This window comes from Pantherophis guttatus, chromosome 13 (genome assembly GCF_059756535.1).
Source record: "Pantherophis guttatus breed Tessera chromosome 13, ASM5975653v1, whole genome shotgun sequence".
In the NCBI taxonomy this organism is placed as follows: Eukaryota; Metazoa; Chordata; class Lepidosauria; order Squamata; family Colubridae; genus Pantherophis; species Pantherophis guttatus.
This window is the reverse complement of record NC_142075.1, coordinates 6,249,599-6,277,456: the sequence shown is the minus strand read 5'-3', so window position 1 is coordinate 6,277,456 and position 27,858 is coordinate 6,249,599. Positions and strand designations below refer to the sequence as shown.

Sequence of the window (27,858 nt, the reverse complement as noted above, 5' to 3'; positions counted from 1 at the left end):
GCACATGCAGCCCCCTGCATGCATCCTGTGCATGTGGCGTGGCCCCCGCACATGCCCCACCCTCGCACATGCGCCCTGCCCCCTGCGCATGCACAGCAGAGCTGAACTGGGCCGACGGCTGACGTGCCATCAGAGAGGGTGCTGCGTGCCACCTCTGGCACCCGTGCCATAGGTTCGCCATCACGGATCTATGGGATTGGCCCAAAAGTGGGTAGGAAAACTTTTGGATGAAACTTTTTACAGTAGTAGTCCTTGACTTACAACAGTTCACTTAATGACCGACCGAAGTTACAACAGCACTGAAAAAAGTGACTTAGGACCATTTTTCACACTTATGACCATTTCGGCATCACCATGGTCACGTGATCCAAATTCAGACACTTGGAAACTGCCTCATATTTATGACGATTAGTATTCCAGGGTCACGTGATCCCCTTTTGTGACCTTCTGAGAAGCAAAGTCAAGGGGGAGGAGCCAGATTCATTTAACAACCGTGTTACTAACTTAACATCCGCGGTGACTCACTTAACAACTGAACTGTGGCAAGAAAAAGTCGTGAAATGGAAGAAAACTCAGTTAACAAATGTCTCACTTAGAAAGATAAATTTTGGGTTCAAAATTTGCGGTCGTAAATCAAGGACTACCTGTAGTTATTCTTTGCATGACGAGCAAGAAAACACGACAGTCATAAATACATACAGAATCCATTTTTATTTAACTTAATCATGTAGTACTGTAACTACTAGAAAAAAGCAGGGTAAGAGAACCTAAAGGAGCTTCAGCATCAGCCATTCAAAATAGACAAAAAGTTCTTTTTTTTTTTCTTTTCATAATGTAAAGAATCCAGAGTATATCGCAACAGGAATAAATTCTTACAACAGAATATACAAAAACATTGATCTTTTTTTTCCCATCATCTACTGATTCATTTTAATATAAACACAGGAATTTCTTTAGGAATAATTTATACACAGCAAGTTTTCCTGTAATAAATTGGCATGTTATTTTATTCGGTTTTTTTTTAATTTTTTAAAAAAGTTTATATTTTAAACAAGGTTAAGTTGGAAAATCTATTTGTAAATGCATTCAGTTCCTTAGCACTTTCAAGTCGTGTGTGTGTGTGTGTTTGTGTGCCGGGTGGGTGAGGGGTACGACATGGGTGTCGTTTTAAAGCGGTTTTTATTTTTATTTATATTGAATTGTATTGTCCCAGAGGTAGAAGATCTCTGGCCGATCCTTTCTTTACAAACCTCACTGGTTTAGAAAACAGAAAATCCATGAGAAAAAAAAAAAGTAACAAAATCACTCAAAATCATTTAGGCAGAGGGGGAAGGAGATTTGCTTCCAAGATTAAAAAATAAGATCTCGTCTTCAGGCTTTTTGCTTAAATAATTATAATAAATAGGGATGTTTAAAAGAAAACAGACTTTTTTTAAAAAAAAGCTTCAAAGTTGTTAAATATGTACATAAATCGTGCAGACACTCTCCGAAGTCACCTATTATTTATTTATTTATTTATTTATTTTCACAGAAGGGAGCAAGAAGCGGTGGACACCAAATTCTCTTTTCCATGCGGTGAATGAAATCGCAGAAGTGACATTTCTCGTCACGGACTGACGAGGCTGTCGGGTTTCTTCTTTCGACCTAAGTAACAACAAAGCAATTATCCAAGCAGAATTCCAGTCCCAAACACATTCCACCTTTTATTGCAAAGGTGTTAATGTTAATTCCAAGCAAAAAATATGTTTCAGACGGATGCTGAGAGACTGCTTAACGGCAGCAGTGCTCAATCCGTTTTCTTAACCAGTAAGGTGTTTTTTTTTCTCTCTCTCTCTCTCTTTCCCTCCCTCAACCTGTTATCTAAACACGGTAAATGTGAAATGATGGATGGATGATCCCATCTATCCAGAGTTCTCTGGAAGGCTGAGTTACTGAAGATACAGAACACAATCTGGGCATAAGTTGCACATGGGGCAACACACAAGTTGTGATTTAGACGTGGCCACAGATCCCTCTTGAGTTTGGCGTACGGTAAAGGTTAATAACATCGGTATCCTGGAAAAAAAACAAACAAACACCACGCACACTGAAAAGTGCCCTTAAATCATTGTTAGCGTTTATAAACTACAAACTATAGTCTTGCAAAAATGGAGTAAAATGTGTCATTTGTTTCTGTAAACCAGAGCTTTTGTCAACTGACTACCCGTAATCTACTGGACTGAACAGCCCCAATGAAAAAATGCTAATGGATTGGTAGTGGATAGGAAGGATACAGAATTCAAAGCTGACAATTACACACACACATACACAACTTCACGTATGTGTGCGAAAAAGATGCTTGGAACTTGCGTTAAAGATGACGGCCAGAGGGACGTAATCCATCCCTTTCAAATTCTCCAAAATACATGGATGGAGGGCATTTCCTCCCTAGACTCCAATGGGAGTTACCTTCCATTAAGATGCTTAGAGAAATCTGCAAACTTGTTTGTTCTAGATCAGTGTTTCTCAACCTTCGTAGCTTGAAGATGGGTGGACTTCAACTCCCAGAATACCCCAGCCAGCGTTGCTGGCTAGGGTATTCTGGGAGTTGAAGTCCACCCATCTTCAAGCTACCAAGGTTGAGAAACACTGTTCTAGATGCATGTGGAGATTTGGCTCAGGGTCAACGTATCAGAAGCAGCAGCAGCAGCAGCAGCCTGTATGAAGTTCTGCTTAGTGTTATTTGATTCCACATCAGAAATGCTCCAGAACTAATATCGATGGAACATCTAGAACTCCAGAACTAGACTTCAGCCTCGCAAGTTCCAAATTAGTTAGGATTCCTGGCCACGGATGTTCTCGTAATTGTAAGCACGCTCAACTTTGGTCAACCTGTGTTCCTTCTGCCCTGTAGCTTGTGTTTTCCTGACCTTGTGGATCTTAAAACCTATTAGAAGACGTGTAAGCGTTTCAACTTGGAACCAACCGGTCCTTCAAACAGGACTCATAATTCGTTAAACAAAGCCTATGACACGTTCTGTATCTTCAGCACCCTCCAGGAAAAGAAAGCTCATGATTTGAACCGTGGCTGATCCAATGCCATGAACCGCGGTGGATCAAATCCTTAGCCGTATTCAGGTGTTCTAAAAATCCTAGCCACAGAACGGGGAAGGGAGGGCTGTCGTCTTGCCAATTTTCCCAGCTCTGATCTCCCTGGGAATGGGAGAGGAATGTAACCATTCTCCACGCCGAGCAATTTTGCGTGATCGGCCAAAGGATCTTCCCCCACTGAGAGAAGAATTAGACCAGAGCTGGGGTCACCAACGTGGCATCTCTTAACTTAAAACAAGAATATACATATTTGTTTTTTTAATTAAATTGGTTCGTCTTTTTGCAAAATCTGATGGTTTTAAATGGGATTTGGGCAAAGTTGTCCAACATAACTTTTTTTTTTTAAAAAAAGGGAAGGGGTGGTTGTTATGGTGCCTGAAAAAGTTGGTGACCCCTCTGCTAGAAGATGCATGAATGAATACCTGAATAGACAACGGGAAAACATCTTGGACAAACTTAAAACAAAAGTCACAATGAAATGTCACCAACTACTGGAATGGAATTTTGTTTAAAAAATATAACTATATCAAACATTATACCAACAACAGGAGTGTCATTCATAGACCCAACATATTGTACTAAGCAACTGTCCGCAATTCCCAGAGATCTAAGCAGCGGTTCCCACACCTTGCAACCAGTCCTGGGACTCAACTGCCTTTGTAACATCAAACAGGCGAGTTGGTGCTAACGAAGTTAAATCTTCACTTTATGTGGGACCCTCCTCGGAAGAAGCCGCGCCCCGTATGCAGAGGAGGAAGCTAAACTGGAAACCTGCCTTCTCAAATGCTCTGCTTCATACTGACTTCAAAAATTAAATCAACAGCGGGTAGCAGTTCTATTTTGACATAGCAGATCTCGCTCTGAAACCAAACCGCGTCCTGCACATCATTGAGGTAACCAAGGGACTCAGACCATTCTTTGAAGGAAAGGCCACCTCCAAAATTAAAAACTGAATAATTGTGGGTGTTTTGTTTTTTTAAAATGCAGGGCCATTAAAATTTAACAAACTTCATTGGGTAGCATCCATGCAAAGGCTCAAACACGATACATGTTCATTGACCTCCTTACTGGATGATTGGAAGGCAAGTACCCAGCTATTGATAGTTCAAAAAGAAAAGGGACTGGAAGTAAAATTGCAAGACACGGTACTACTGTTTAAACCAGCCTTCCAAAAATCTTCTGATTTTAGACTGAGCTCCCATAATCTCTAGCCAGGACAACTATTGATTGCCCTCTGCTGCCCTATCTCCAGAGTATTATATACAAAGGTGTAAAAATAGGCAATCCACGCAAACGGAGCTGGGTCTTTCCTTATGAGAAGTGAAAAGTCAGAACCGGTCTTGAATTGATTTCATATGGATGCTGTAGAGCAAGGGTGTCCAACCTTGGCAAGTTTAAGACTTGTGGACTTCAACTCCCAGAGTTCCTCAGCCAGCTTTGCTTTGCTGGCTGAGGAACTCTGGGAGTTGAAGTCCACAAGTCTTAAACTTGCCAAGGTTGGAGACCCCTGTTGTAGAGAATATGGTGGAAGAGAAGGCCTTCTCCTCATAATGGCAAGACCTCAAGATCACCCAATGCGATCGAATAGTAACAGATCCAACCTCTGGATTGTGGTCCTGCTATGAAAAGTGGTTTACAGAGGACCAATGGCTTAAACCAGGGAAGTCCCTCCTTTAGTTGCATTGAGACTACAATTTCCTACACTAACTTGGCCATTCAAGCTAAGCACTTCTAGATTTGCACAACAGGTGTACCAGTCAGCATGGCTTGTCCATTGCAAACTGGAAATGCTGTTACATCCAAGTACCGGGAGATCTGGGGTATGGGTGGGGGGCATAGTTTGAATGAAGGATTTATAACAGATGGACCCGTGGTTGGGCTTAGAAAAGCTCTTTTGAGACTTCTGTGAATGAATGGAGCAAGTGGCCTAACTTTCTGATCTCCTTGGTGAAGCCAATTCGGGTTTCTATGCTTTGATCAATGACATCCAGCGACTGAGGTTGTTATCATTTCAATCCAAACCCATCCAGAAAGTAAAATAAATTCTCCCATCTCTTAAAAACCCTGCAGAAAATTGCAGCCTTGTGCCCAATATCAAGCCAACACAATTTTTTTTTTTTGACATGCATAGACAATATGAGTTCACTATCAACAGAAAGACAGTATGGAGAGAAAAAAAAAAGGCAGTTAGATAATGTCATCGGGGCAACGTGCAAAAAAAAATTGCAATAACAATACAAAACATCTGTGGAAACCAACATGGGTATTGAATGAAATATGAATGCCGAACACTATGGAAGAATTGAGGTGATTTGATTGAGGTGAGCCCAACCTTTTTACACAGGCCTACGCGTTTAATCACACAACTGCCTTACTTCTGAATGCTTATGAAATGTATGTCCTGATGGGCATTGCAATGTTAGTTTTCTTTCCTAATATTTTAAGCCAGGAGTCTCCAACCTTGGTAACTTTAAGACTTCAACTCCCAAAATTCCTCAGCCAGCAAAGGGAGTTGAAGTCCACAAGTCTTAAAGTTGACAAGGTTGGAGACCCCTGTTTTAAGCCACCTACGTACAACTAAAAGTAATAACATGGACAGTTTGGGGAGGGGGGAAATCCTCTTAAACCAGTTGAAAGATCTGAAGATCTAAACAGGAGATTAGTATGTGCAAGAGAGGAGAGGCCACCACTGAACACACAGACACATCACCTGAAAGAACAGAAGGACCTCAAGCAAAGAATAGCCAGGATCTGCTGCCTACCAAAACCCATTTTAGAATCAAGCACGGCCTTAGGATGCCTTTCATCTCTTTAGAGGCCAACTGGTGGATATTGACACAATTAAGTTTTTCTATCATCTAGTTGAGCATGACATAATTCAGAAGTCATCCTTTTAACTTGGAGTCTCCAGATTGTGCTAAGAACGCACACCCCCAAATACAGGCTGAGAATCCAGATTCAACCCAGCTGGATGACTCCCAAACCGAGGGAGACGATTACAAGCTCTGTGGGTATGAATAGTGGCCAGAATGGAGAACCACCACTTGACCAGCAGATCAGTGAAGGCCAGGACTCCGTCACCTGATGGTTTTCACAACCGCAAAACATCATTTGGAGGTTCAGGAAAAACAATCCGAGCTGTCAAAACAGTTTTTCAGCCTATAAACACACACCATGTCTTCCTACCAGCTCATTCCTCTCTCCAATCCTACACCAAGTTGGTTTTAGGGAACCCCATTTCACCGATCTGCCAGAGAAATAAAGGTCTACTTCATGTTCAGGTAGATGTCACTTGGTTCCAACATCTCTTTCAGGGGTTTGGAGGCACCTGGAGAACTTCAAAAGGATTAGACCACCTCTTCTGCATCCACATTCGACATGTGACTAGGAGCTAGCCAACCTGTTAATGCTCCCCATCTTTAAACCCTACTTCATCCCAGCAGATAACCTGGTTTGACTCCACCAAATGGTACCCCTGGGATTTTCACCTGCCTGTTCTAACTAGAGGGACAGGAGCTTTTCATTTGTACTCAAAACCAAGTGAAAACTGCTTTCAATCCACAACACACCACAGAGACAAAAGCATTTGTGAGTGTAAAGCAGCAACAACTTTCTTCTCCAAGGGATTTTGTGTGTGTGTGTGTGTCTGGGTGTGTTCAGCAGTGACCTTCTTCTCTAAAAACCCGGAGGATGTGGTTTGTATAACAAATGAGGTCGCCAGTATTCAACAGTATATTGTCGGCTGCTGAGAAAACGTGAGATGTATATTTTTATATATATATACACACAAAAAAAAGAGTGAGGTAGATAAAATGTTTGAAAAAAAAAACGAAATAAAAACTGTCCCGTCATAACTCAGAAAAACAAACCCTTATTTCAGTATTTAAAATGTATTATGGGGCACTTCTACAGTGATTTAAACTGAGAGCACAAAATTTTTTAAAATAAATAAAAAGAATCCTACATAGAATACTTTTTTTTCTTTTTTTCTTGCTCTTTTTTTTTTTCTCAAAAAAGGGGGGAAATAGTTAACTATGGAGGAGGCGAAAAGATGGTTGGGACTGAAGCTACACAAGCAAAAAATAAAAGAAAGAAAGCACTACAAACATAACTTCATAATCTCCAGTCACAATCTAGCAGTTTATATTTTAATTCTTTGTTCTTAGTCAAACACAAAACCCCTGGCCAATATATATATAATATATATATATATATATATATTAAAAAAAGAAGAGGAATCAATATTTCCAACCCAGAACAAACCTTCATCTGCTGCCAGATATTTTTCTTTTTTTGGTTTAATCAGTGCTAACACAGAATTTCCACGTCGGGCTACAGTTGGATTTAGCCAGTTATCAACAACTTCTTGAGTTCTCCTCTTTTTCAACCAAACCCATTGCAACACCTTAATTCGGTTTCACCCCTTATCACTTTTCTCCAAAACTTCTATCCATCCTCTATTTCCTCTTTTTGGACGCAGCAGTGGCCAAAGATACCCGGAAATCAGAGGAAAAGTTGAGCGACCTTGCAAAAATTCACCACTGGCGAAGCATGAAATGCGTGCTGTTTCCTAGGATGGAAAGGCTGATGCTTGGAAAGACAAGGCCGCACGCAGCCTTTCACCTACATCTGATGTACTTCGGGATGTTGTGGTGGTTTGCGAGAGACAACCCAAGCTTGAAAGGGCCAACGGGAAGGAGGGCGAGGCAATGCCACACTGCTAAAAGCAGACCCACATGCTAAATCAAGGATTAATAACTCCCAGAATCCCTGAGCCGGTCCTGAATGAGAATTCCATGCTGGGACAGGAATTTCGGGAGTTGAAGTCCACGGGTCATAAAACTGCCATAGTTGCCCATCCTTGCATTGAATAGTTAATTTTTTCTCTCTTTTTTTGTGACCTGAGTCTCCATCCTACCTCGCACTGTAACAGACCTGGGTATGCGCCAAGAGAGAGGATGGTGATTCAAGAGGGCATAATACATAACCGGGCATGAACATCGATTGGCAACGTACTTTTCCCGTCAGCCCCACAAAGCGTGCTTTAACCCAAATAGACGGTCATAAATATATATAGATAGATAGATATATTTCAAAGCAAAAAAAAAAAAAACCCGAAAGGAGAAGACAGAAGAGGAGAGAAAGAAAGCAAAAAACAAAAACGAAACCAGGAAAATCTTTCAAAGGTGTTAAAACCATCGATGGCAAATCGCGAATCCAGGTACGGCGGTTCGGGAAAAGAGGTGGCAGGATGAAGGTGAAAAGGTCCAACTTTATATATATAGTACAAAGCATGAGGGAAGAAATTCATCGGAAATGGAAGGACGGGAAGTGGGGGGGCAGGCGGAGGGGAGAGGAAGGAGGAAAGAGGGTTGACCTGAAGATTTTTTTTCTTTTTCATAGATTAAATCCACAAAGATAAAGAACAAAAAAATAGCAGCTTTTTTTTTTCTGTACAGACATATAGATGAGTATCTGAACTGTAAAAAAGTTATAAAAGTGACACAAAAAGACAAATGTGTATGCAAATGAGCCATGGTCTAACATAGAACTGCAAGACCCCTTGAAGTCTTATTAACAGAGGGGGGAAAAAAAGTCATCGAAGAGTCGGAGGCCTGAATCTGGTTTAATTGCCCATTCTTCTCCTGTGAGTGTGTGTGGGTTTTTTTTTTTTAGTGTTTCTCTAAGTTTTTTCTTTTCTTTTTCATTTAATTCTTTTTTCCCCCCTTGCAAGCCTGCCAAAGACCAGAAGAAACAACTCATGGCAACGCTTCCTGTTTTGCTTGTCTGTATTTCCATTCTGGAGGGCCGGGGTTGAAATTTCTGCACAAGAAGCATCTCTATCCTCCCCTCGTTGCTCGCATCCTCAATGCCAGTTGTATCCAGAATGAACGGGCAGGGTTGCTAACTCGACAACCATCCCTTATGTTCTCCACCGTGTTTCTTTTTTTTTATTTTTTAAAAAAAGAAGAGAGAGAGAACTGTTTTTTTCTTTCGTCCAGTCAAAAAATAATAATAATAATAATAATAATTTTTTGTTAAGCTTTTCTAAAAATGCCAGTGTATGATAGATACGGGAGTGTATTGGTCTGTATTTTGTTTCAACGGGGATGTGTGATTGGAAAAAAAAAAACAAAATCCAAAAACGAAATAAAACAAAAACAAGGAAAACCCTAAAAGAAAATTCTCTCTCTTTTTTTTTTTTTGGCAAAGTTTGGCAGCGCTGGAAAAAGTTATGATCCTTCGGTCTTTTGTGTGATCCTAGAAAGTTTTAAGGAATCATAGTAAAAAAAAAAAAATCTAGTCTTTTCTCTCTCTCTCTCTCTTTTTTGTAACCACCTATAGAGTGTCAGGCAGGGAAGGGAAGTAGGAGAGCTGGTAGGCCTGTCGGTTTTTTTTTCCTCGGATGTAAAATTTTAAGAAACGAAAAAAAAAAATCGAGTTGAACTTCACACAGACATGTTTCCCATCATGAAGCAGAAAGAAAGGAGAGGAAAAGGGAGACACACATCAGATTCTCAAGTTTGTTTGTTTGTTTTTCTGTTGCTATTAAGTGTTAATAATTCAAAGTGTTTTTTTTTTTAAGAAGGCTGACTGTGCCCCACATGTACAGAGAGTTCTGTTGCTCGAAGCGATCTCCTGCTTTGCATATTGAAACGACAAAAAAAGAGAAAGAAAAAAAATAAGAAAAGTCATTTCGACTTCGAAATCGAAGAGAGGATTCTCCTGTGTGCAGTTAATGACAGTTCTTGAAGATCCACTGAGGTACAGTCGGCTTTTGAAGAATATATTGTTATTTTCTCGCTTGCTCTCGCCTTCCTCCCAAGCTCACCCCCCTTCAGGTGCACGAGCCGTGTTATTTCTGCATTTGCAAAAAAAAAACCCCGAAAACAAAACAAAACAAAAAAAAAACGCCCCCAAAAACCCAACAACCTGTTTTCTCAAGGTCAGCAGGCTGAAGACTGGGGTAAAGGCAAGGCCCGTTCATTCTTGCGTCCCCCGTTCATGTGGGCGTAGGACTGCCTCTCCTCAAAGCTGGCCCGGAGGACCATGACACCCGGGCCATTCTCAGCTTTGTGTCCTGAGTGTTTGTCAGAAGGCTGGAGGGTAGAGGAAGGATCTAAAGGAATGCTCTCCATGTTCTCCGTCTCCAAGTCAAGCTCTTCCGTGTCAGGAGGCTTGTTCTCGTCGCTGTAGAAGAAGGAGACCTCTTTGAAGGCTGGGTCCAGCTCGTCCTTGATGCTGCCGATGATCTCCAGGAAAGAAGGGCGCATCTTGGGGTTGTACTGCCAGCACATGCGCATCAGTTCGAAGCTGGGAAGAGAAGAGAGGACAGCAGACATTGTCTCATTCGAGAAAGACTTGGGTTTAGCTTTTGATCGGCCTAAAAAATGTCCCAAAGGTGCCTTTTTCAAGAGGCAACTCTGGTCTTTCTTTGAAGGCGTTTCACTTCTCATCCAAGAAGCTTCTTCAGCTCTCCTTCTGAAGAAGAAAAAGAACAACCCTGTGAGCTGAAGAAGCTTCTTGGATGAGAAGCGAAACGCTTTCAAAGAAAAACCAGAAAGTCCAGAGTTGCCTCTTGAAAAACGCACCTTTGTGACAACCACGACCTGGATCAGGGGTGAAATCCAGCAGGTTCTGACAGGTTCTGGAGAACCGGTAGCGGAAATTTTGAGTAGTTCAGAGGCCCTCCGGAGACCGGAAACGGCCCATTTCCCGACTTCCCGTGGGACCGGAAGATCCATTTTTCACCCTCCCCAAGCTCCAGAGGCTTTCCAGGAGCCTGGGGAGGGCGAAAACCACCTTCCCCACCCACCCCCCGAGGCCAGTTTCCCGACTTCCAGTGGGACCGGAAGGCCCAAAAATCAGCTGGCTGGCGCGCTTGCGCACTGGACCTGAGCTAGGGCAACACTTGCGTGCCCACTGATATGACTCCACGTGCCACCTGTGGCAGGCGTGCCATAGGTGTGCCATCACGGACCTATAAAGTCCCTTCCAACTCTTGTTAATCTGTACAATAAAGGAATTAGAAATAAACATTCCCCGATTTTTGCTTAATGCCGCCCCTCCGTCTTAAAGACAAAACCAGGTTCCGGAGATGTTGGGTTTTATTTCCTCTTCCTCTTTTATTTGCAAAGAGCCAGGCTGGCCCAACCCAGCCAGAAATCTGCCCCAGATCTAACGAACCAAGATCCATTTCGCTGACTTCACACCCGTCCGTTTCCCCAGCTGCCTCTTTGTCTAAAAACAACCAGCTGGGACCAAGGACAGGGAGAGCAGCAGCAGCTCCTTGCCCGGCTGGCTGAAGGGAAACGCGGAAGAGATACCACAAAGAGGCCAGCGGGACACATGTGCCAGCAAGCCCATGTGACACTTCCTTTGAGGCCATTCCACCAGCCTGCCATAAAAGGAAGTTTCCCTCAGCCGGTGGGGGTTCGAAGGCCTTGTTGACGAGGCCTCGGAAACCCGAAGGCTCTTCCAGAAATGGGAGGAAGAGGGAGACGGTTTGCTACGGGGAGCTACGGGGATCACGAGGGAGGAATGAAAAGGCGTCTCTGACGGCACCTTCCTTTGGCACGCAGTGACGTTTGCAAGCAGGACAAACAACAACTGCTGAGCTGCTGCCCTTTTGATTTCCGGCCGAAGGGGCTCCCTCCCACTCTTTCACCCTCCCTCTCTCTTCCTCTGTGTCTCCCTGCCTCCCTCTCTCACCTTCTCTCTTTATCTCTCTCCCTCTCTCTGTCCCTCTCTGTCTCTATCCCTCTCACTCCCTCTTTCCCTCTCTCTGTCTGCCTCCCTCCCTTTCCTCGTGTCCCTCTCCCTCTCTCTCCCTCCCTCCCTCTCCCCTTCCCTGTGTCCCTCTCGCTCCTTCTCTCACCCTCCCTCTCTCCCTCTTTCCCTGTCTCTCTCCCTCCCTCTCATCTTTCTTGTGTCCCTTTCCCTCTGTCCATCTGTGTCCTTTCCCTCTCTCTGTGTCCTTTCCCTCTCTCTGTGTCTCTCTCCCTCCCTCTCGCTCCCTCTTTCCCTCTCTTCCTCTGTGTCTCCCTCCCTCCCACCTTCCCTCTTTATCCCTCTCCCTCTCAGTCCCTCTCCCTCCCTCTGTCTCTCTCCCTCTCCCTCCCACTCTCTCTTTCTTTCTCTTTGTCCTGGGGAATTCCTTGCCACTTCTTCAAAGCCTCACCAACCCTCAGGTTGGGGCGTTGCTCCACGGGAGGAAAAGCTGCATCTCTCTCTCTTGGGAATTATACTTTTTTCCTCTTTTCTTTCCTTGTTTCATTGCCATCCGTTGCTTCTTGTCCTGTCTTCAAGTGCTTTGGAGAATAGGCTGTCCTCCCTCTTCTTTGTAGCAGCCCCTCAAATATTAGAACATTGCTATCAGGTCGCGCCCCCCCCCCCCCAGTCCTTCTCTAGACTAGCCATAGCCAATTCACTTAACAACCCTATGGCTAACTTAACAACTGCACGGATTCACTTAACAACTGTGGCGAGGAAGGTTGCAAAATTGGACGAAGCTCACTCAATTGTCTCGCGTAGCAACATAAAAGGTTGGGCTCAACTGTGGTCGTACGTCGAGGACTACCTGTGTGCCAACAGCTCTGCCTGCCAGCTGGATTTCACCGTCCCTGGAGGGGCTGGGTTAGGAAAACACCTTCAAGAGCTATTGACTGGAGCAGAAATGCTTTTTCTGCTTTCATCTATCGCTTTCTAAAAGGGAAGGCTGGAAGAGCTGACCAGCCATTGAGAGTAATTTGATCAGCTTACAGGGGACGGGGGGACCCAAAACATTTCTTCATCCAAGAAATTATGTCAATTTATACCTATTAGCAGTTCTCCCCCGTTAAACGGCAGTTTAAAAGCTATCCTCAGACAAATCTCCCCAACCTTAATTACCCGGGCTTAAACATCATTTTCGTTTTCAATTGCTAGAGGGGGAAAACAGGGGAGGTCTTGATTTATTAATAAACGCTCTTTGCCCATGAAAATTCAGACTGGAACATCTTTTCTGCTTTGCAAATCTGCACATCCGTGCCCCCTCCGTTCCCCCCTGGCTGGCCTGGTTAAATAATTCCCCTCTGTTTTTAGCAGAATTTCAAAGCTTGCTGGAGATTTCCCATTCTGAGGAGGGGGGGGGGAAATAAAAATAAGGTGGGGAATTCAGTTCCTTAGCAACGCCCCGACAGCCGCCTCCTTTGCCCGACTCCAGCTAGCGAGCTAGCAAAACAAGGTTGAACTGTCACCTGATACCAGTCTAAGCCCTCTGGCTAAATAAGCTCTTTTCCTGAGAATCTCAAACAGCTGAGGCCCCTTAAGCAGTTGCATCCCTCATGCGGGCCTCGAACCAAAAAAGGGGAGGGGGGGGGGAAAGGCAAGCAAAATAGTGTTTTTTCCTTCCAGAAAGCCACTATTCACACAAGTTCTGTATTTGCCAACTCCGAGCCGAGCCCGACACAATCGGGTTTGCAAAATCATCGTAAAGCTTCGGAAAACATATATAAGGTGGAAAGTCTGGGTCTCTGGAAAAATGAAGGAGGGGGTCCCCAGTTGAATTCAAAAGATGAAAAAAAAAATCCTGCTTTGATAGAAGAAGAAGGAAAAAAAAAACTTTTAACAAGGAGCCGTTTCTTTTCTGGAAATTTCCAGTGGAAAATTTAAGCCAGGATCGGTCGAATGAGTCGTACGTTGAGATCCCTATCTTATTTCAAAAATGTGAACTAGATTAGGGGCCTCCAACCTTGGCCACTTGAAGTCTTGTGCATTTCAATTCCCAGAATTCCTGGTGGATTAACATCTTTAAGGCCCTTACGAAAGGATAGGGGGATTTGGGCCAACCTCACATTAGGGGGACCCAGATGTTCCAGAGGGCAGGAGCAACAGCAGAGAAGGCCCTCCTCCTGGATCCCGCCAGCTGGAATAATCGGGCTGATGGGACCCATAGCATGCCTCCTCTGCTGGCACGAGTGGGATGGGCCAATCCCACAGCAGTCAGGTGAAGAGGACAAGGCAGGCAAAGACAGGGAAGGTCTGGATATACGTACAGCATGTCTGGGCAGTTGTCTGGCTTTTCCAGGAGGCCTCCCTCCATCACGAAACGTAGAACTTGTTCATTGGACATGCCTTGGTAAGGCTGCTCCGCTAAGGTGGCAATTTCCCACAAGACAACGCCGAAAGACCTACAAGGAAAAGGTTAAGAAACGTAAGAGACACCTCAAGCTTAAGATTTGTCTGGAGGAACTCAAAAGTAAAACGTGTATAGAGATGCAGGAGAAGGAATGGCCGAACATGGAGGAGGAGTGAAAACAGGCATCAGCCTAGCATCCTTACATCGCCACAAGCAAACCAAGTCCAGCCCCCTTTGAGTACTGTTGGCCTTTATCTAATTCTAACCAAGTGTTGACTGTTAGTTGAGAAGATTCCTGTGCATAGGCATTTAGCAATAAATCAGTTTAATTGAACCTTCCCATGTGGGCCTGGTCTTGTACTGATAAAAACTTACAGAAACACTTGGGTATTGGAGAAAGGGGCACGTGCAACCGGCAGACAATTCCCGCAGTGACGACATCCCACAAATTTGTGTATCTGCGTCACAACAACTGTGTCACTTACATACGTTATGATTATGTTGACAGTGTGGCACCATCATAGTTCTTTTTTAACAGGCGTGTGAACTTTGCTATAAAAAGGCAGTGTTATGTAATACAACTAGGGAATAATACTGCAATTATAAGTATAAATTAACACAGGCTAAAAGGGTAGGCACAAACTGAATCAATAATAATAACAGCCACTGCTCTTTTTATGCACTCCCAAAAAATAAAAAGCCCATAGGGTCTGATCTGGTGAAATTTAATTTGGAGTCAATTGTACAAACTACACTTTGGATAAGGTAATAAATTGATTTGTTGCAAACAGACTGGAAGCTTTTATCTCCTGTCTTTGTGTGGCTGCCACGCTGAATCCGACTCAATTGTAAATATTTTAAGTCAACCAATGTAATCCCCAAATTCGGCTTTGAATGGGACACTTAAACATGCTTTAAGCATATTCAGTTGATTTATTTTATTCTATTTATTGAATCCCTGGTCAGAGGCTGGAAGAAAAGCTCAAATACAATATAAATCAGTAAGCAGAGTGCAGAAGACAGAAATAATGGCCCAAATTCAAAAAATTGATCATCTAAACCTGATATGGAGACCTCCCAAAGCATCATTCGAACACAGCATCTTCAGGTGGCAACTGCAACTTTTGATGCAAAATCCACCAAGAAAAAGCCCACTGCCCCTTCCTCTCCAATATAATTAAATTCCCCCCCCCCAATTTTTTTTTAATTATATTGGATCATGTGGAAAAAGAAGTTTAAAATATTGATGTTCCCTTCAACATTAACTTGCTACTTTGGTTATGGAATGCATTCTGGATCTGTATACTATTAAAATTCTTGTTGTTGGGACCATTAACTGGATAAAATGGCATCATAGGGCAACCGTTTTTAAACCAAGGCATCTTAAATGGGCTAACATATAGAATGTGTCAAAAATTCAGGACCCAGGACTCCCAAGAGATCAAAATTTGGAGAGGTTGTGGCTGCTTCAATGGTGTTAGCTGCTGCTACACTTATGAGACCTTATTTTTCAACATTCTGTGACAGTTTCCCAGCCAGTCTCATAATCCCTTACTCCTTGCCTCTTGTCCCTTCCCAGCAGGCAGGTAAACAGCTTCCCAGCAGGCTGTTTACCATCCTGCTGGGAAGGGAGAAGAGGGAAGGGAAAGGAGATTTTTGATGTTTTCTGCTAGAGTCTCACAAGGAAATCAATGGGGAAATCAGCAGGAAGTCAGAAGTTGCTCCTGCTCCCAATGCTCTTTTGTCTGCTCATGGTCAAATCATGTCACCTTTTATTATATTTATTTGATTTCTCTAGCCATCCATCTCAGCAAATGACTTTGGGCTGCTCACAATTCAGACCAGGGTGAAATCCAGCAGGTTCAGACAGGTTCTGGAGAACCGGTAGCGGAAATTTTGAGTAGTTCGTAGAACCGGCAAATAGCACCTCTGGCTGGCCCCAGAGTGGGGTGGGAATGGAGATTTTGCAATATCCTTCCCCTAGGAGTGGGGTGGGAATGGAGTTTTTGCAGTATTCTTCCCCTGGAGTGGGGAGGGAATGGAGATTTTGCAATATCCTTCCCCCAGGAGTGGGGAGGGAATGGGGATTTTGCAGTATCCTTCCCCTGCCACGCCCACCAAGCCACGCCCACCAAGCCACGCCCACAAGCCACACCACGCCCACTAAGCTACGCCCACAGAACCGGTAGTAAAAAAATTGGTTTTCACCACTGACTCAGACCATACATTACTATTAAAATCTTTTAACACATTTTATAACAATAGAAACATTAAAAAGAAAGAAATCTGGAGTTACCAAGAGCATCTAATCATGCAGTGTTTCTCAACCTAAGCAACTCCAAAATACGGGGACTTCAACCCCCAGAATTCCCCAGTCAACATGGTGGCTGGGGAATTCTGGGAGTTGGAAGTCCACACAACTTAAAGTTGCCAAGGTTGAGAAAGACCGACCTCATGGCTGGCTCTTTCAGAAGACACCATATTTAGATGCCTGGAGCCCCATTTGAACAAAGGAAAGCCTCGGTGACAGGAAAATCTAAGGAAGATTTATAGAAGAAAAAAAAAATGGCCAGAAGTTTAATATCCCTGCTTAATTTATTCATGCCACATAACCCAAAGTGGCTGTTATATTCCAAGTTGTACATATCTGCCGCATTCAAAATATTCATTAAAAAACCGTTATCCAAAGGGAGGCCATATTTGCTGCATGTTATGAATTCTCCACAACTCTTGAAATATTGAAATTCACTTATGGAACTCCTGATAGTAACCAAAATGTCGTTTACTCTGGGATCTGGATCCAAATGAGCTCTCATCGACAACCTCAGTTCTGCCGTGTTTATTTTTATTCCGTCAGCGGAATCTAAAATAAAAACGAGGCAGCTCCGCTCCAAAGTTAGCTTTTCCAGAAAGCTGGACTGCAAGAGAGCAATGGCTTTCTCCATCCCAAGAATTTTGCAGCCGGCAGCCAAATTCTGCAGCGGGTTTCCCAAAATATACAAATCTATATGTAACAGCCATGCTGTTACAAGCCTGCCAAGCCTGGAGATCTAACAAGCTTCACTGGGGCTGTGGGAAACTAGCACGGAAAAACGATGACACCCATTTTTAACTCTTACAACTTGGAAGCCATCGTATTGAGGAACTCACTCTCAAGTGGATTCCAGCACAGGTAGCCCTCGACTTACAAATTTAGTGACTGCTCGAAGTTGAGACGGCACTGAAAAGTGACTTACGGCCATTTCCCACGCTTACAACCATCACCTAATCAAAATTCAGACACTTGGCAACTGGCATGTACTTATGACTGTTGCAGGGTCCCGAGGTCACGTGATCAAAATTCAGACGCTTGGCAATTGACCCATATTTACTGTATGATGGTGGCAGTTTCCCAGGGCCATGCGGTCACATTTTGCGACCTTCTGACAAGCAAAGTCAATGGGGAAGCCAGATTCACTTAACAACCGCGTTACTGACTTAACAACTGCAGTGACTCTGTCAACTTGCAAAGCTTTCAAGTTGCCATGAGCAGGAGGGAGAACTGATAGAGCTGATTGATTTCCCTAACTGAAGCTACATTCCATAGATGCTTTCTTACGGCAATCAGTAGGAGAGTGTTGGGTTTCACAGCCAGCCAAAGTGGTTAATTGGAGAATGTGATTTATGACATGGGCAGGGAGGAGGGGAGAGACAGGGTCATAGGGGAACGTAAATCTACGGAGGATTAGTCCTAACTGCGTCCGAATATTGCCGAAATGGTGCTCCTAATAAATGACTGTATTTCTTTTGAAGTTTGGCTCATGGCTCATGAATTAATTAGGGCATCTTTCGGAAACTTCACAGACTCACTTAACAATGGTGGCAAGAAAGGTACAGGGTAAAATGGGACAGGCAAAGTTCACTTTTAACGACAGAAAATTTGGGCTCGATTGTGGTTGTAAGTGGAGGACAACCTGTATTTGGTTCTTCCTGTTACATCTACTGTAAGGGATCCTGCCTAATCAGAGAAATGGACCAGTTTTAAAACCAAACAGTTTGAACTTTTTTGTGGGGGTGGGGTGTTAAGCATGACAAAAGCTTCCCTAAGGAAGTAGAATTCCCACCCTGAGATGTTTACAGCTTTCACAGCAGAGTATCTTCAAAGCCACATCTATCTAAACCAGTGTTTCTCAACCTTGGAAGCTTGAAGATGGGTGGACTTCAACTCCCAGAATCCCCCAGCCAGCAGCGCTGGCTGGGGGATTCTGGGAGTTGAAGTCCACCCATCTTCAAGCTTCCAAGGTTGAGAAACACTGATCTAAACCAAGGGATCTCCAAACTTGGCAACTTTTAGACTTGTGGACTTCAACTCCCAGAATTCCCCAGCCACCATGTTGACTGGGGAATTCTGGGGGTTGAAGCCCCCCATATCTTAAAGTTGCCTAGGTTGAGAAACACTGCATCAGAGACTCTTGGTAACTCCAGATTTCTTTTTTTCTTTCTTTTTTTACTATTTATATTGTTTTAAAATGTGTTAAAAGGTTTTTATTGTAATGTATGTTCTGGGAATTGAAGTCCACAAGTCTTAAAGTTACCAAGTTTGGAAATCCTGATCAAAACCCAAGTTTCAGGGACCGGCAAAGAGCAATCAAAGAGTGCTTTGATAAATAATTTTCTTTATTACCAAACATCCGAGTGGGTCGTGAACACGCCATCCTTCAGCGATTCTGGGGACATCCAGCGGACCGGCAGAAGTCCCTTTCCACCCTTCCGGTAGTAATCAGTCTCGTAGATATCCCTCGTCATGCCAAAATCTACACAGCATACAACAGGCAAGTATGCGCTCAGCAAATTGCAGTTCAAGCAGAAATCAAAATAACAGCAAAACCAAGTTTAGCCGGCAGACTTCGGTGGTGTAGCTCTATTAGCTCAAACTTTTATTTCTGCTTTATAGCGCCCCTGGGAACGTACTAAAATACCTTATTTTATCTGCAATCACAAAGATTGAGAGGGAAATGAGATGGCCACTACGTTTCCTATCGATTTCAGCTTCATTTATTTATTATTTTAAAGATAGTGAGGGTTGTTGTTGTTGTTTTTAAAGCATGCTGGGCTACAAATGAAGTCCTCGGTGCTCTCTGATTGTTGTCTTGTAAACCTTTCACGACCTGACTAGGTAACATCATCAATGCGAAGAAGGGTAGGGTTTGCTTCCTGTTTATATACAGTAGCTTGCCCCGTGATTGTTACTGGCAGGAGTGTGATTTTTCTCTCTGGTAGTTCCTTGATTTGGCTATTGTTTTCTGCTTGATTATTTGTCTGGGGTTAATCCCTGCTTATCTGGCAGTTAGTTGCTGGGGAAGATGTATTCTGGTCTTTTTGGTTCCAAAATCAGGTATCAATCTCTAATGTCACCTTTATTACAAAAACCTCTCTTCGTCTCCTATGGTGTCATAATTTCAAGGTGGGCCAAGGCACAAAACAGGCTACTAAAAGTCTATTGGAAGTCTACTTTTGTCATCCCCTGAGCTACTGCAAGGAAATACTATAATGTAGAGCATTCCAGACTTTGACAACTCTATTACAAAAATCATAGTTTTTACAGTCAAGTTTAGAATCAAATTAAATCTAAGACGAAGGTAACTCTCCTTGCATTCTCATTTTCAAGGTTATGTCCATCCCCTTCTATATACGGGTTGCAAAATGAGTTCCAAAAACACTTAAAAGTTGGTGGCTACGCTCCAGTGTTTTGATTGGAACTGGTTAGAAACTCATGGAGGGACCTTGGAGGTCTTCTAGTCCAACTCCCTGCTCAGGTAGGAACCCCTGTACCATTTCAGACAAATGGTTATCCAATGGACATGAAGCCTATCAAGAACTCAAGATTTTACACACACACACACATACCAAACTTGGAAATTTTTTCCCTATCTATTTCTTGGAAGGGTCACCAAGTCTTGCTTGTACATTTTCAGCCTGTTGGGTCTACAACAATATTAAATGGTTCCTTTTTTAATGTAGTAATGAAGTTCTACCTCCAATTTTCACAGTGAAGTCCTCGGCTACCATGCAGTTCCTGGCAGCCAGATCTCTGTGGACAAACTTGTTGGCGTTGAGATAAGCCATGCCATCTGCAATCTCCCCAGCCATCTGAATCATCTTCTTTAAAGGCGGAGGATTCTGAACGGGGTTGTTCTAAGGAAAAAATGGAGATCGCCACCAAGTCAATAAAGAAAGTTGAGCTTTCTTTCCTTATTCCAACCTCAAGACTTGGCTCATTTTTTAATGTCACGGCTGGCCATTCGTTTCATTGGCTGTCCAAAGGAACTAACTACCCCCTCTTGAAACGTGTGCCGAAAGGTCCATATTCTCTCACATCCAAGAAGAGGTCCATGTTCTCTCACATCCAACAAGAGCTCCATGTTCTCTCTCATCCAACAAGAGCTCCATGTTCTCTCTCATCCAACAAGAGCTCCATGTTCTCTCTCATCCAACAAGAGCTCCATGTTCTCACATCCATGAAGAGCTCCATGTTCTCTCTCACCCAAGAGCTCCATGTTCTCTCACATCCAAGAAGAGGTCCATGTTCTCTCACATCCAAGAAGAGGTCCATGTTCTCTCTCATGCAACAAGAGCTCCATGTTCTCTCACATCCAACAAGATCTCCATGTTCTCTCTCATCCAACAAGAGCTCCATGTTCTCTTTCATCCAACAAAAGCTCTATGTTTTCTCACATCCAACAAGGGAGAGGAAAGACAACAATAGTACAACGGGAGAGAAAAGAAAGAAACAGAAAAGTTCATACGTCGTCCACGCTCAGCCCCCAAGGTTGTTTCCACGATCATGTTTTTAGAAGCCAAGACATTTCTGTATCTCAGCTCAAGGAACGCTGCTTGGTTTACAGTCACACTTTCATCTTCACAAACACACCAGATGCTTCTACTATCTCCCCATGAATTATTTACAACAGAAGCCATCCACAAAGACGGCGAGAAGGGAAGAACACAACGAGATCTGCCAGCCCTAATTTCACTTTTATTTGGTTTTTGAGGACTCTCCCCTCCCCCCCCAGCCGCTTTCTCCTGCCTAACTTGGAACTTGTGACAACACACACAAGGGTGACTACTGATCTTCTGCTGCCAGCGTGAATATTAAATGTCAACCGCATGACTAAATATTAGTGTTTGTTGCAAAAACTCATTCATAATTCAAGGCAAGAGCAAAAGGGAACGGTGGCTGCTGTACTGAGAGTCACGAGCAATTAGCAGGGCTGTTTTACACTAAACAACCATCCTTGGCTTATTCAGAGTCAAAAGTAAGGGCGAAACATTTCAGACAGAGGCCCAGCAGCCAGCTGAGTAAGCAGCAGGGACAAAGGAAGGCGTGTGCAGCTATTTACAATTAGGTGGGCAAAATGGCTAGAGGATTGCCGTTTTGTTATTTATAAAAAAGAAGAATGAAAAAGCCGCGGTAAATGAAGGGAATACTTCTTGCTGTTTAAATATTGAGCATCTCTGTACACCGAGTAGCTTTTTTTCATCTTCATACTTGCCTACCTGCTCACAAAAATTGAACATGCCTATTGCAGAATATCTTAACTCTTTCCTATCACGACATAACCAGTTAAGGAAAAAGTGGTGGCTTCCTTAAATCAAGTTTATGGAAACCATGGGCTAGCAGAATAGGATGGATCTACCCTGTTTCCCCCAAAATAAGACCTCCCCTGATAATAAGCCCAATCGGGCTTTTGAGCGCATGGCAATAAGGCCAAGCGCTTATTTCAGGGTTCAAAAAAAATATAAGACAGGGTCTTATTTTTGGGGAAACACGGTAGCTGTAGCAACACGGAAAACATCTGCCTAAGAATTCAGAATAAGAGAATTACTGAGTCGGAAGGGACCCCGAAGGTCTTCTAGTCCAATTCAAAGGACTAGACTTCGTTGAACACCCTATATTACTTGGGAAGCCATCTTCTTTTCACAAAGCACATGCAATTCCCACACCCCTACCACAAACATACTTCCGTGTCCGGGCGGAGAGACCGCAGGTAACTCTTCAGATCTCCTCGGGTCATGAGTTCCATGATGACCAGAGTGGGCTGACCTTGAGAGACAACACCAAGGAGCCGAACCTAACAGAAGAAATAAGCAAATTAGATGCTTTGTAGCAGAAGGACAGGCCGAGCCTGCTGGTGGAGTCAAGAGAGGAATAGACTGGAGTCATTACGTTCCCACAGTGAACCGGTAGGGAAGGTAAGTAGATTTGTTAGGGAATGGCTATAGCCTAACTGGTTGGGTTGGCAATATATATAAACCATCAATGCATGTTTGCAGTCAAAATGTAATGTATAGCTTTAAGACTGTAATGCTGTATTGCATCATACTTGGCTAGCTCTGTAGCCAATGTACTTAACAGGAAGCTTGAATCATGGCTTATTTTTCTGATTACATTATTATTGCTACCTCTGCTCCTTTCTGCCTGTTCTCTCTGCATGATCACTGCTTGGTCATTGCTACTTGTTGTTTTCTACTGTTTTACTGATTGTTTTACTGCTGTACTTGTTCCTGTTTGCAACTCCAAAAAGAACTGTTTTATTGCATATGACTAAACAACTGGTAAGAAGACTTTGTTTTTGGAATATCCCTGGATTGACAAATTAACTATCTTTATCTGTGTATGACCTGGATTGTTTATCGGACTTTGCTTTGCTTTTTCCTAAAAGTAAAAGAATATCACAATTCAGTGTGTCTGTGTATTGACAGTGCTTATTCACAATCACTCTCAGTCGTTTCTCATGTGCACAACCTTGCTACTCAAGGGTTACTCTGCGCATATTCCTTAACAAGATTTCACCCCTGGGTCCAATGTCTAGATGGCAATCAGGTGACTGTGTGGCCACTGGGACTGCTGGGACTTTGAGGACTGGTTGTTAAATACCACAAGTTCAGCGCTGTTGTGACTTCAAACAGTCACTGAAAAGATGGTTGGTAAGCGAGGACTACCACTAATGTACATGTAAGTCTGGGATGGCGGAAAGAAGTCGAGAAATCAACACAGCTTGGCAGAGTTCAGTCACTTACAACGTGGTGGCAGTTGAACTCCTTCATCACTGAAGCTTCGTTCAGAAACTCGATCCGCTCCCTCATGCTTGCTGATTCGTTGACGGTCTTGATGGCCACTCTGGTTTCTGGCTCGTCTTTCACAACCCCTTTGGCTACTCCCTCGTAGACCATGCCGAAGGAGCCTTGTCCAAGTTCCCGACACATCGTAATCTTTTCTCTGGGCACTTCCCATTCATCTGGCACATACACTATAAAATAATAATAATAATCACAAAAGTAGTTTGTGAAAATCACCGCGGTGCGTGAGGAGGGGAAAGAAGGGGAGCTCATTATATTTGCAGAGGACCCCAAGCTGGGGAGAAACAGCCCACGCTTGAGATACAGGGGTGTCAAGCTCTATTTCACTGAGGGCCGCATCAGGGTTGTGTTCGACCTCGGGGGGGGGGGGGGCCCGCTGGGTGGACGTGGCCAGGGTGGGTGTGGTCGGCTCCACGTCACTTGTGTTGGGGGCACCTGTGGTGGCCCGAGCACTCTGCCAGTGAAAATGGAGCTCCGGAGGGCTGCGTTGGCAGAGACACCATGGGCCGGTCCTTCGCTGTTTCCAGGGCGGCCCCACAGGCCAGATCTAAACCTTGAGTTTGACACCCCTGCTTAAGAAGATAGGCTCAACATCCCGAAGGATCTGGATAGACTTGGAGACTGGGCCATATCCCCAAAAATGAGGTTCAGTGCAGTAGTGGGTTTCAAATCCCGTCACTACCAGTTCGCTCGTGGGTGCGTACACACATGATGCTTCTGCATGTGCACAGAGACCTCCAGGCGGGTGGGCGGAGCCTCCCGCTGCCGCTGCTACTGGTTCACCTGACTCGGGGCGAATTGGTAGCAATCCACCACTGGTTCAGTGGTAGGATCATACGGTCTTACACTTAGGTAGCAACCAAAAGCACAGGAATAGAATAGAATAGAATAGAATAGAATAGAATAGAATAGAATAGAATAGAATAGAATAGAATAGAATAGAATAGAATAGAATAGGAAAGAGTAGAGTAGAGTAGAGTAGAGTAGAGTAGAATAGAATAGAATAGAATAGAATAGAATAGAATAGAATAGAATAGAATAGAATAGCAGAGTTGGAAGGGACCTTGGAGGTCTTCTAGTCCAACCCCCTGCTCAGGCAGGAAACCCTACACCACTTCAGAAAAATGGTTATCCAATCTCTTCTTGAAAACTTCCAGTGTTGGAGCATTCACAACATCTGGAGGCCAGTTGTTCCACTGGTTCATTGTCCTCACTGTCAGGAAATTTCTCCTTAGTTCTAAGTTGCTTCTCTCCTTGATTAGTTTCCACCCATTGCTTCTTGTTCTATCCTCAGGTGCTTTGGAGAATAGCTTGACTCTCTCTTGTTTGTGGCAGCCCCTGAGATATTGTAACATAGATGACACCTGACTCAACACTAATAATTGTGACAGGAATTTATGTGTTCTAGTGGGCAACCACTTAAATATGAGCCAGCAGCGTGCGTCAGCTGCCAAAAAAGCCAATGCAATCCTGGGTTTCATCAACAGAGGGACAGCATCAAGATCATGTAAAGTTATAGTATCATTTTATACTTTTCTTTTTGGATAAAAATTTGGTGGGTTATGCAAAATGTTCTAAAGAAAAAAATTCAATTTTCTCCTCATTTGTTCTTATTGGGTATAGTTAAGGGTTTTTCAGTGGGTGAAACAAAATTGATATTGTATATGGTGACAGCAGCCAGGTTATTGATTGGTCAATATTGGAAAAGAGTTGATGTGCCTACAACTCAAGAATGGACCTTGAAGATGGCCAGTTTCGCAGAAATGGCGAAGATATCAGCATATTTAAAAGACCGGACTCAGGAGACTTATGCATGGGAGTGGAAGAATTGGATAGCTTATGTGCAGAATAAATACAAAACAAGGAAGTACCAGATAGTTTTTAGCTAAATGTTGTGTAGAAATGTATAGTTTATAAGGGGTGAAATAGTTTATTGTGATGTAAAAATTTATAGTGCACAGGGAGGGGAATAGAGGGGTGGTAAAGTATGACATAATATAATGTGGATGGAATTCACCTTGGGGAAGTCATGGGGAGGGAGGGTCTGGGGGGGTTGGGGAGGGATGGAGGGGGGAAAATGGGGGAAAAATTTGTTGTTTGTAAAACTTTTCCAATAAAAAAAAAAGATCATGTAAAGTTATAGTATCATTTTATACTTTTCTGGTAAGATTGCACTCCAGTTTTGATTGCCACAATATAAAAAAAAGATGTCTTCTGCTCGAGCAGGGGGTTGAACTAGAAGGCCTCTAAGGTCCCATCACATCTGTTATTGTATTCTGATATGAAAGCCACAGTACAAGCTGACAGCCTTAGAGACAAGGAAGTTTCCTTTTCCTGGAATAATATAACTATAAAAGGCCAATGTTTACATTCTTCGAATTTACACTCTTCCAATGTTTACGTTCAAACATAACATGCTTTGAAACTATTGTGTGGCGCCATCCTGTTGTAATCCTGCCCCTAAATTGTGAGGTTAGGAATGGATGAAATCCAAGAATATAAAGCGACGGTGTTGACATGTTACACTGAACTGTGTTTCTTTACTCACAGCTTAGCAAAGGAACCCACAACGCCTGCATTCTCACAACATGCTAAGCCTACACCTAACCCAAACTTATCATGCGTAACTTTATGGCTAAAGTTTCCAATTACAAATCAGTGAATCTAGGAAAATAGCATCACAATTTACACCTCCAGATGATCCAGAGGAAAATGTGCAGATAATGAGGGGAATCGTAGGAGGCCAAAATTTTCAGGATCTGAACTACCAGACAATTTAACATTTGGCCTCACAGCACCTCATCAAAACATCTTAAGGAAGGAGAAGAATACTCCAATTAGAATCTGAACTGTACTTCTTGAACGTGAAATAATGCAAAGTTGGTTAAAAGTCCGTTGGGAACAAATGACCGCTCAGGTAGATAAAAATATCTCAGATTACATTCATCAGCATGTTTCAGCCATTTGTTTTCTCCTGAACCCTGAGATGGCTTTTTAAAATGAGCCACAACAGCCAGCCTTTTTGACTTCAAGAATAAAAACAAAATCAAGATTTTAACAGCAGTGTTCATTTTTCTTTCTTTCTCCTGCTTCTTTCCGATGTTAACGGTGAAGTGACCCTCCCAAGATTAAATCGAAACTTGTAACCTGAAAATCCCCAGCTTGGGCGACAGAATCTACATTCTGAAATGCATGACAGAGAAAGAGGTGGGGGGGGGGAGCTTATTTTGTTCAGTTCTTCATAATAATAATAAATAATAATTTAAAAAGGGGGGGGAACTTTTGATGCATCCTTTTTTAATCCTCCACTCTTCAAGTGTTTCTCAATCTTGGCAACTTTAAGATGTGTGGATTTCCACTCCCAGAGTTCCCTAACCAGCATGCTGGTTAAAAGAATTCTGGGAGTTGGAAGTCCATAGGTCTTAAAATTACGAAGGTAACTTTAAATCCTGACATCTGAAGGAGAGCTATTTCACTCATTAGCCAAAAGGAGCCTGGATAGCTCAGCAGACTAATGCACTGTAATTTAACTCCAGCTATCTGCAATTAGTAAGTTCGAATCTCTCCAAGGCTCAAGGTTGACTCAGCCTTCCATCCTTTCTAAGGTAGGTAAATTGAGGACCCGGATTGTGGGGGCAATAAGATGACTTTGTATAAATATACAAAAGGATGAAGGCTATTGCTTAACGCATTGTAAGCCGCCCGCCCTGAGTCTCCGGAGAAGGGCGGCATATAAATCAAATTAAAAAAAAAAAAGCAGGGAGCTTTGAAGCAGCAACTTGGATCATTCTAAAGGGGGAGGCGGGGTGGAAGTGGGGGGGGGAGGAGAGGATGAAAAAGAAATGGAAGAGGAGGAGAAGGAGAAGGAGAAGGAGAGGAGGAGGAGTTGAGGGAGGATTGTGAGGTTCTTGATGCTCTCTGAGCTTGGTAGTTTTCTTGCAATGTTTCATGACCCAACTAGGTAATATCAACATTGCTAGAAAGGAGTGCAGGGTGCAGAGAGGAGGAGGAGGAGGAGGAGGAGGAGGAGATTGAGATGACTTCATCTTGAGCAACTGCTTCTCTGTTCAACAAGAAGAGCGAACGCTTCCCTTCCCTTCTGCCAAACTCCACCTCCAAGGCTTTGCTTCTGAAGAGCGTCAAAAGCCAACTTACCATCCGAAGCGCTGAAATATTCAGGATTCACAGAAGCGTAAAGCACTCCGTTTCCAAGCCTGTCGCTGTTCCTGTTAAAATATAAGCAATTACTTCTTCACGTTGATATACTCACCTCTCACCAAAAAAAAATAAAAATAAAATAAAAGGACAGAATCTTCACACTATTTTGGGCCTCTCACCTGGGCGCTCTGTTCTGGGACTTGCTGTTAAAAACGCCCACACCCCACTAACTACTTTTAGCATGCTATACGGAGGTGCGAGGAATCCGATGTGTTACTTCCTACGTCTTATGCAATGGTGAATCCCTTAAATTTGCATTTTCAGGTGATATTTATTTCCTAAAATTGATCTCTGGAGTTGCGTAAACGTAG

The 27,858-nt window shown here is 43.3% G+C and overlaps 1 protein-coding gene across 2 annotated transcripts in view; it reads right to left on the bottom strand.

Moving 5' to 3' along the window:
- Nucleotides 1-8,342: 8,342 nt before the first annotated feature.
- IGF1R (insulin like growth factor 1 receptor) overlaps nucleotides 8,343-27,858 on the bottom strand; it is a 236,939-nt gene continuing 217,423 nt past the window's right edge. For both annotated transcript variants that reach the window (XM_034435443.3, XM_034435444.3), the window contains exons 15-21: nucleotides 27,485-27,555; nucleotides 23,270-23,499; nucleotides 22,210-22,320; nucleotides 20,224-20,383; nucleotides 18,873-19,002; nucleotides 14,127-14,261; nucleotides 8,343-10,404 (exon numbers count right to left, since the gene is read on the bottom strand). In XM_034435443.3, coding sequence (XP_034291334.2) covers nucleotides 10,038-10,404; nucleotides 14,127-14,261; nucleotides 18,873-19,002; nucleotides 20,224-20,383; nucleotides 22,210-22,320; nucleotides 23,270-23,499; nucleotides 27,485-27,555 — 1,204 coding nt within the window. In that variant the 3' untranslated portion in view covers nucleotides 8,343-10,037. The remainder of the gene's footprint in view (nucleotides 10,405-14,126; nucleotides 14,262-18,872; nucleotides 19,003-20,223; nucleotides 20,384-22,209; nucleotides 22,321-23,269; nucleotides 23,500-27,484; nucleotides 27,556-27,858) is intronic.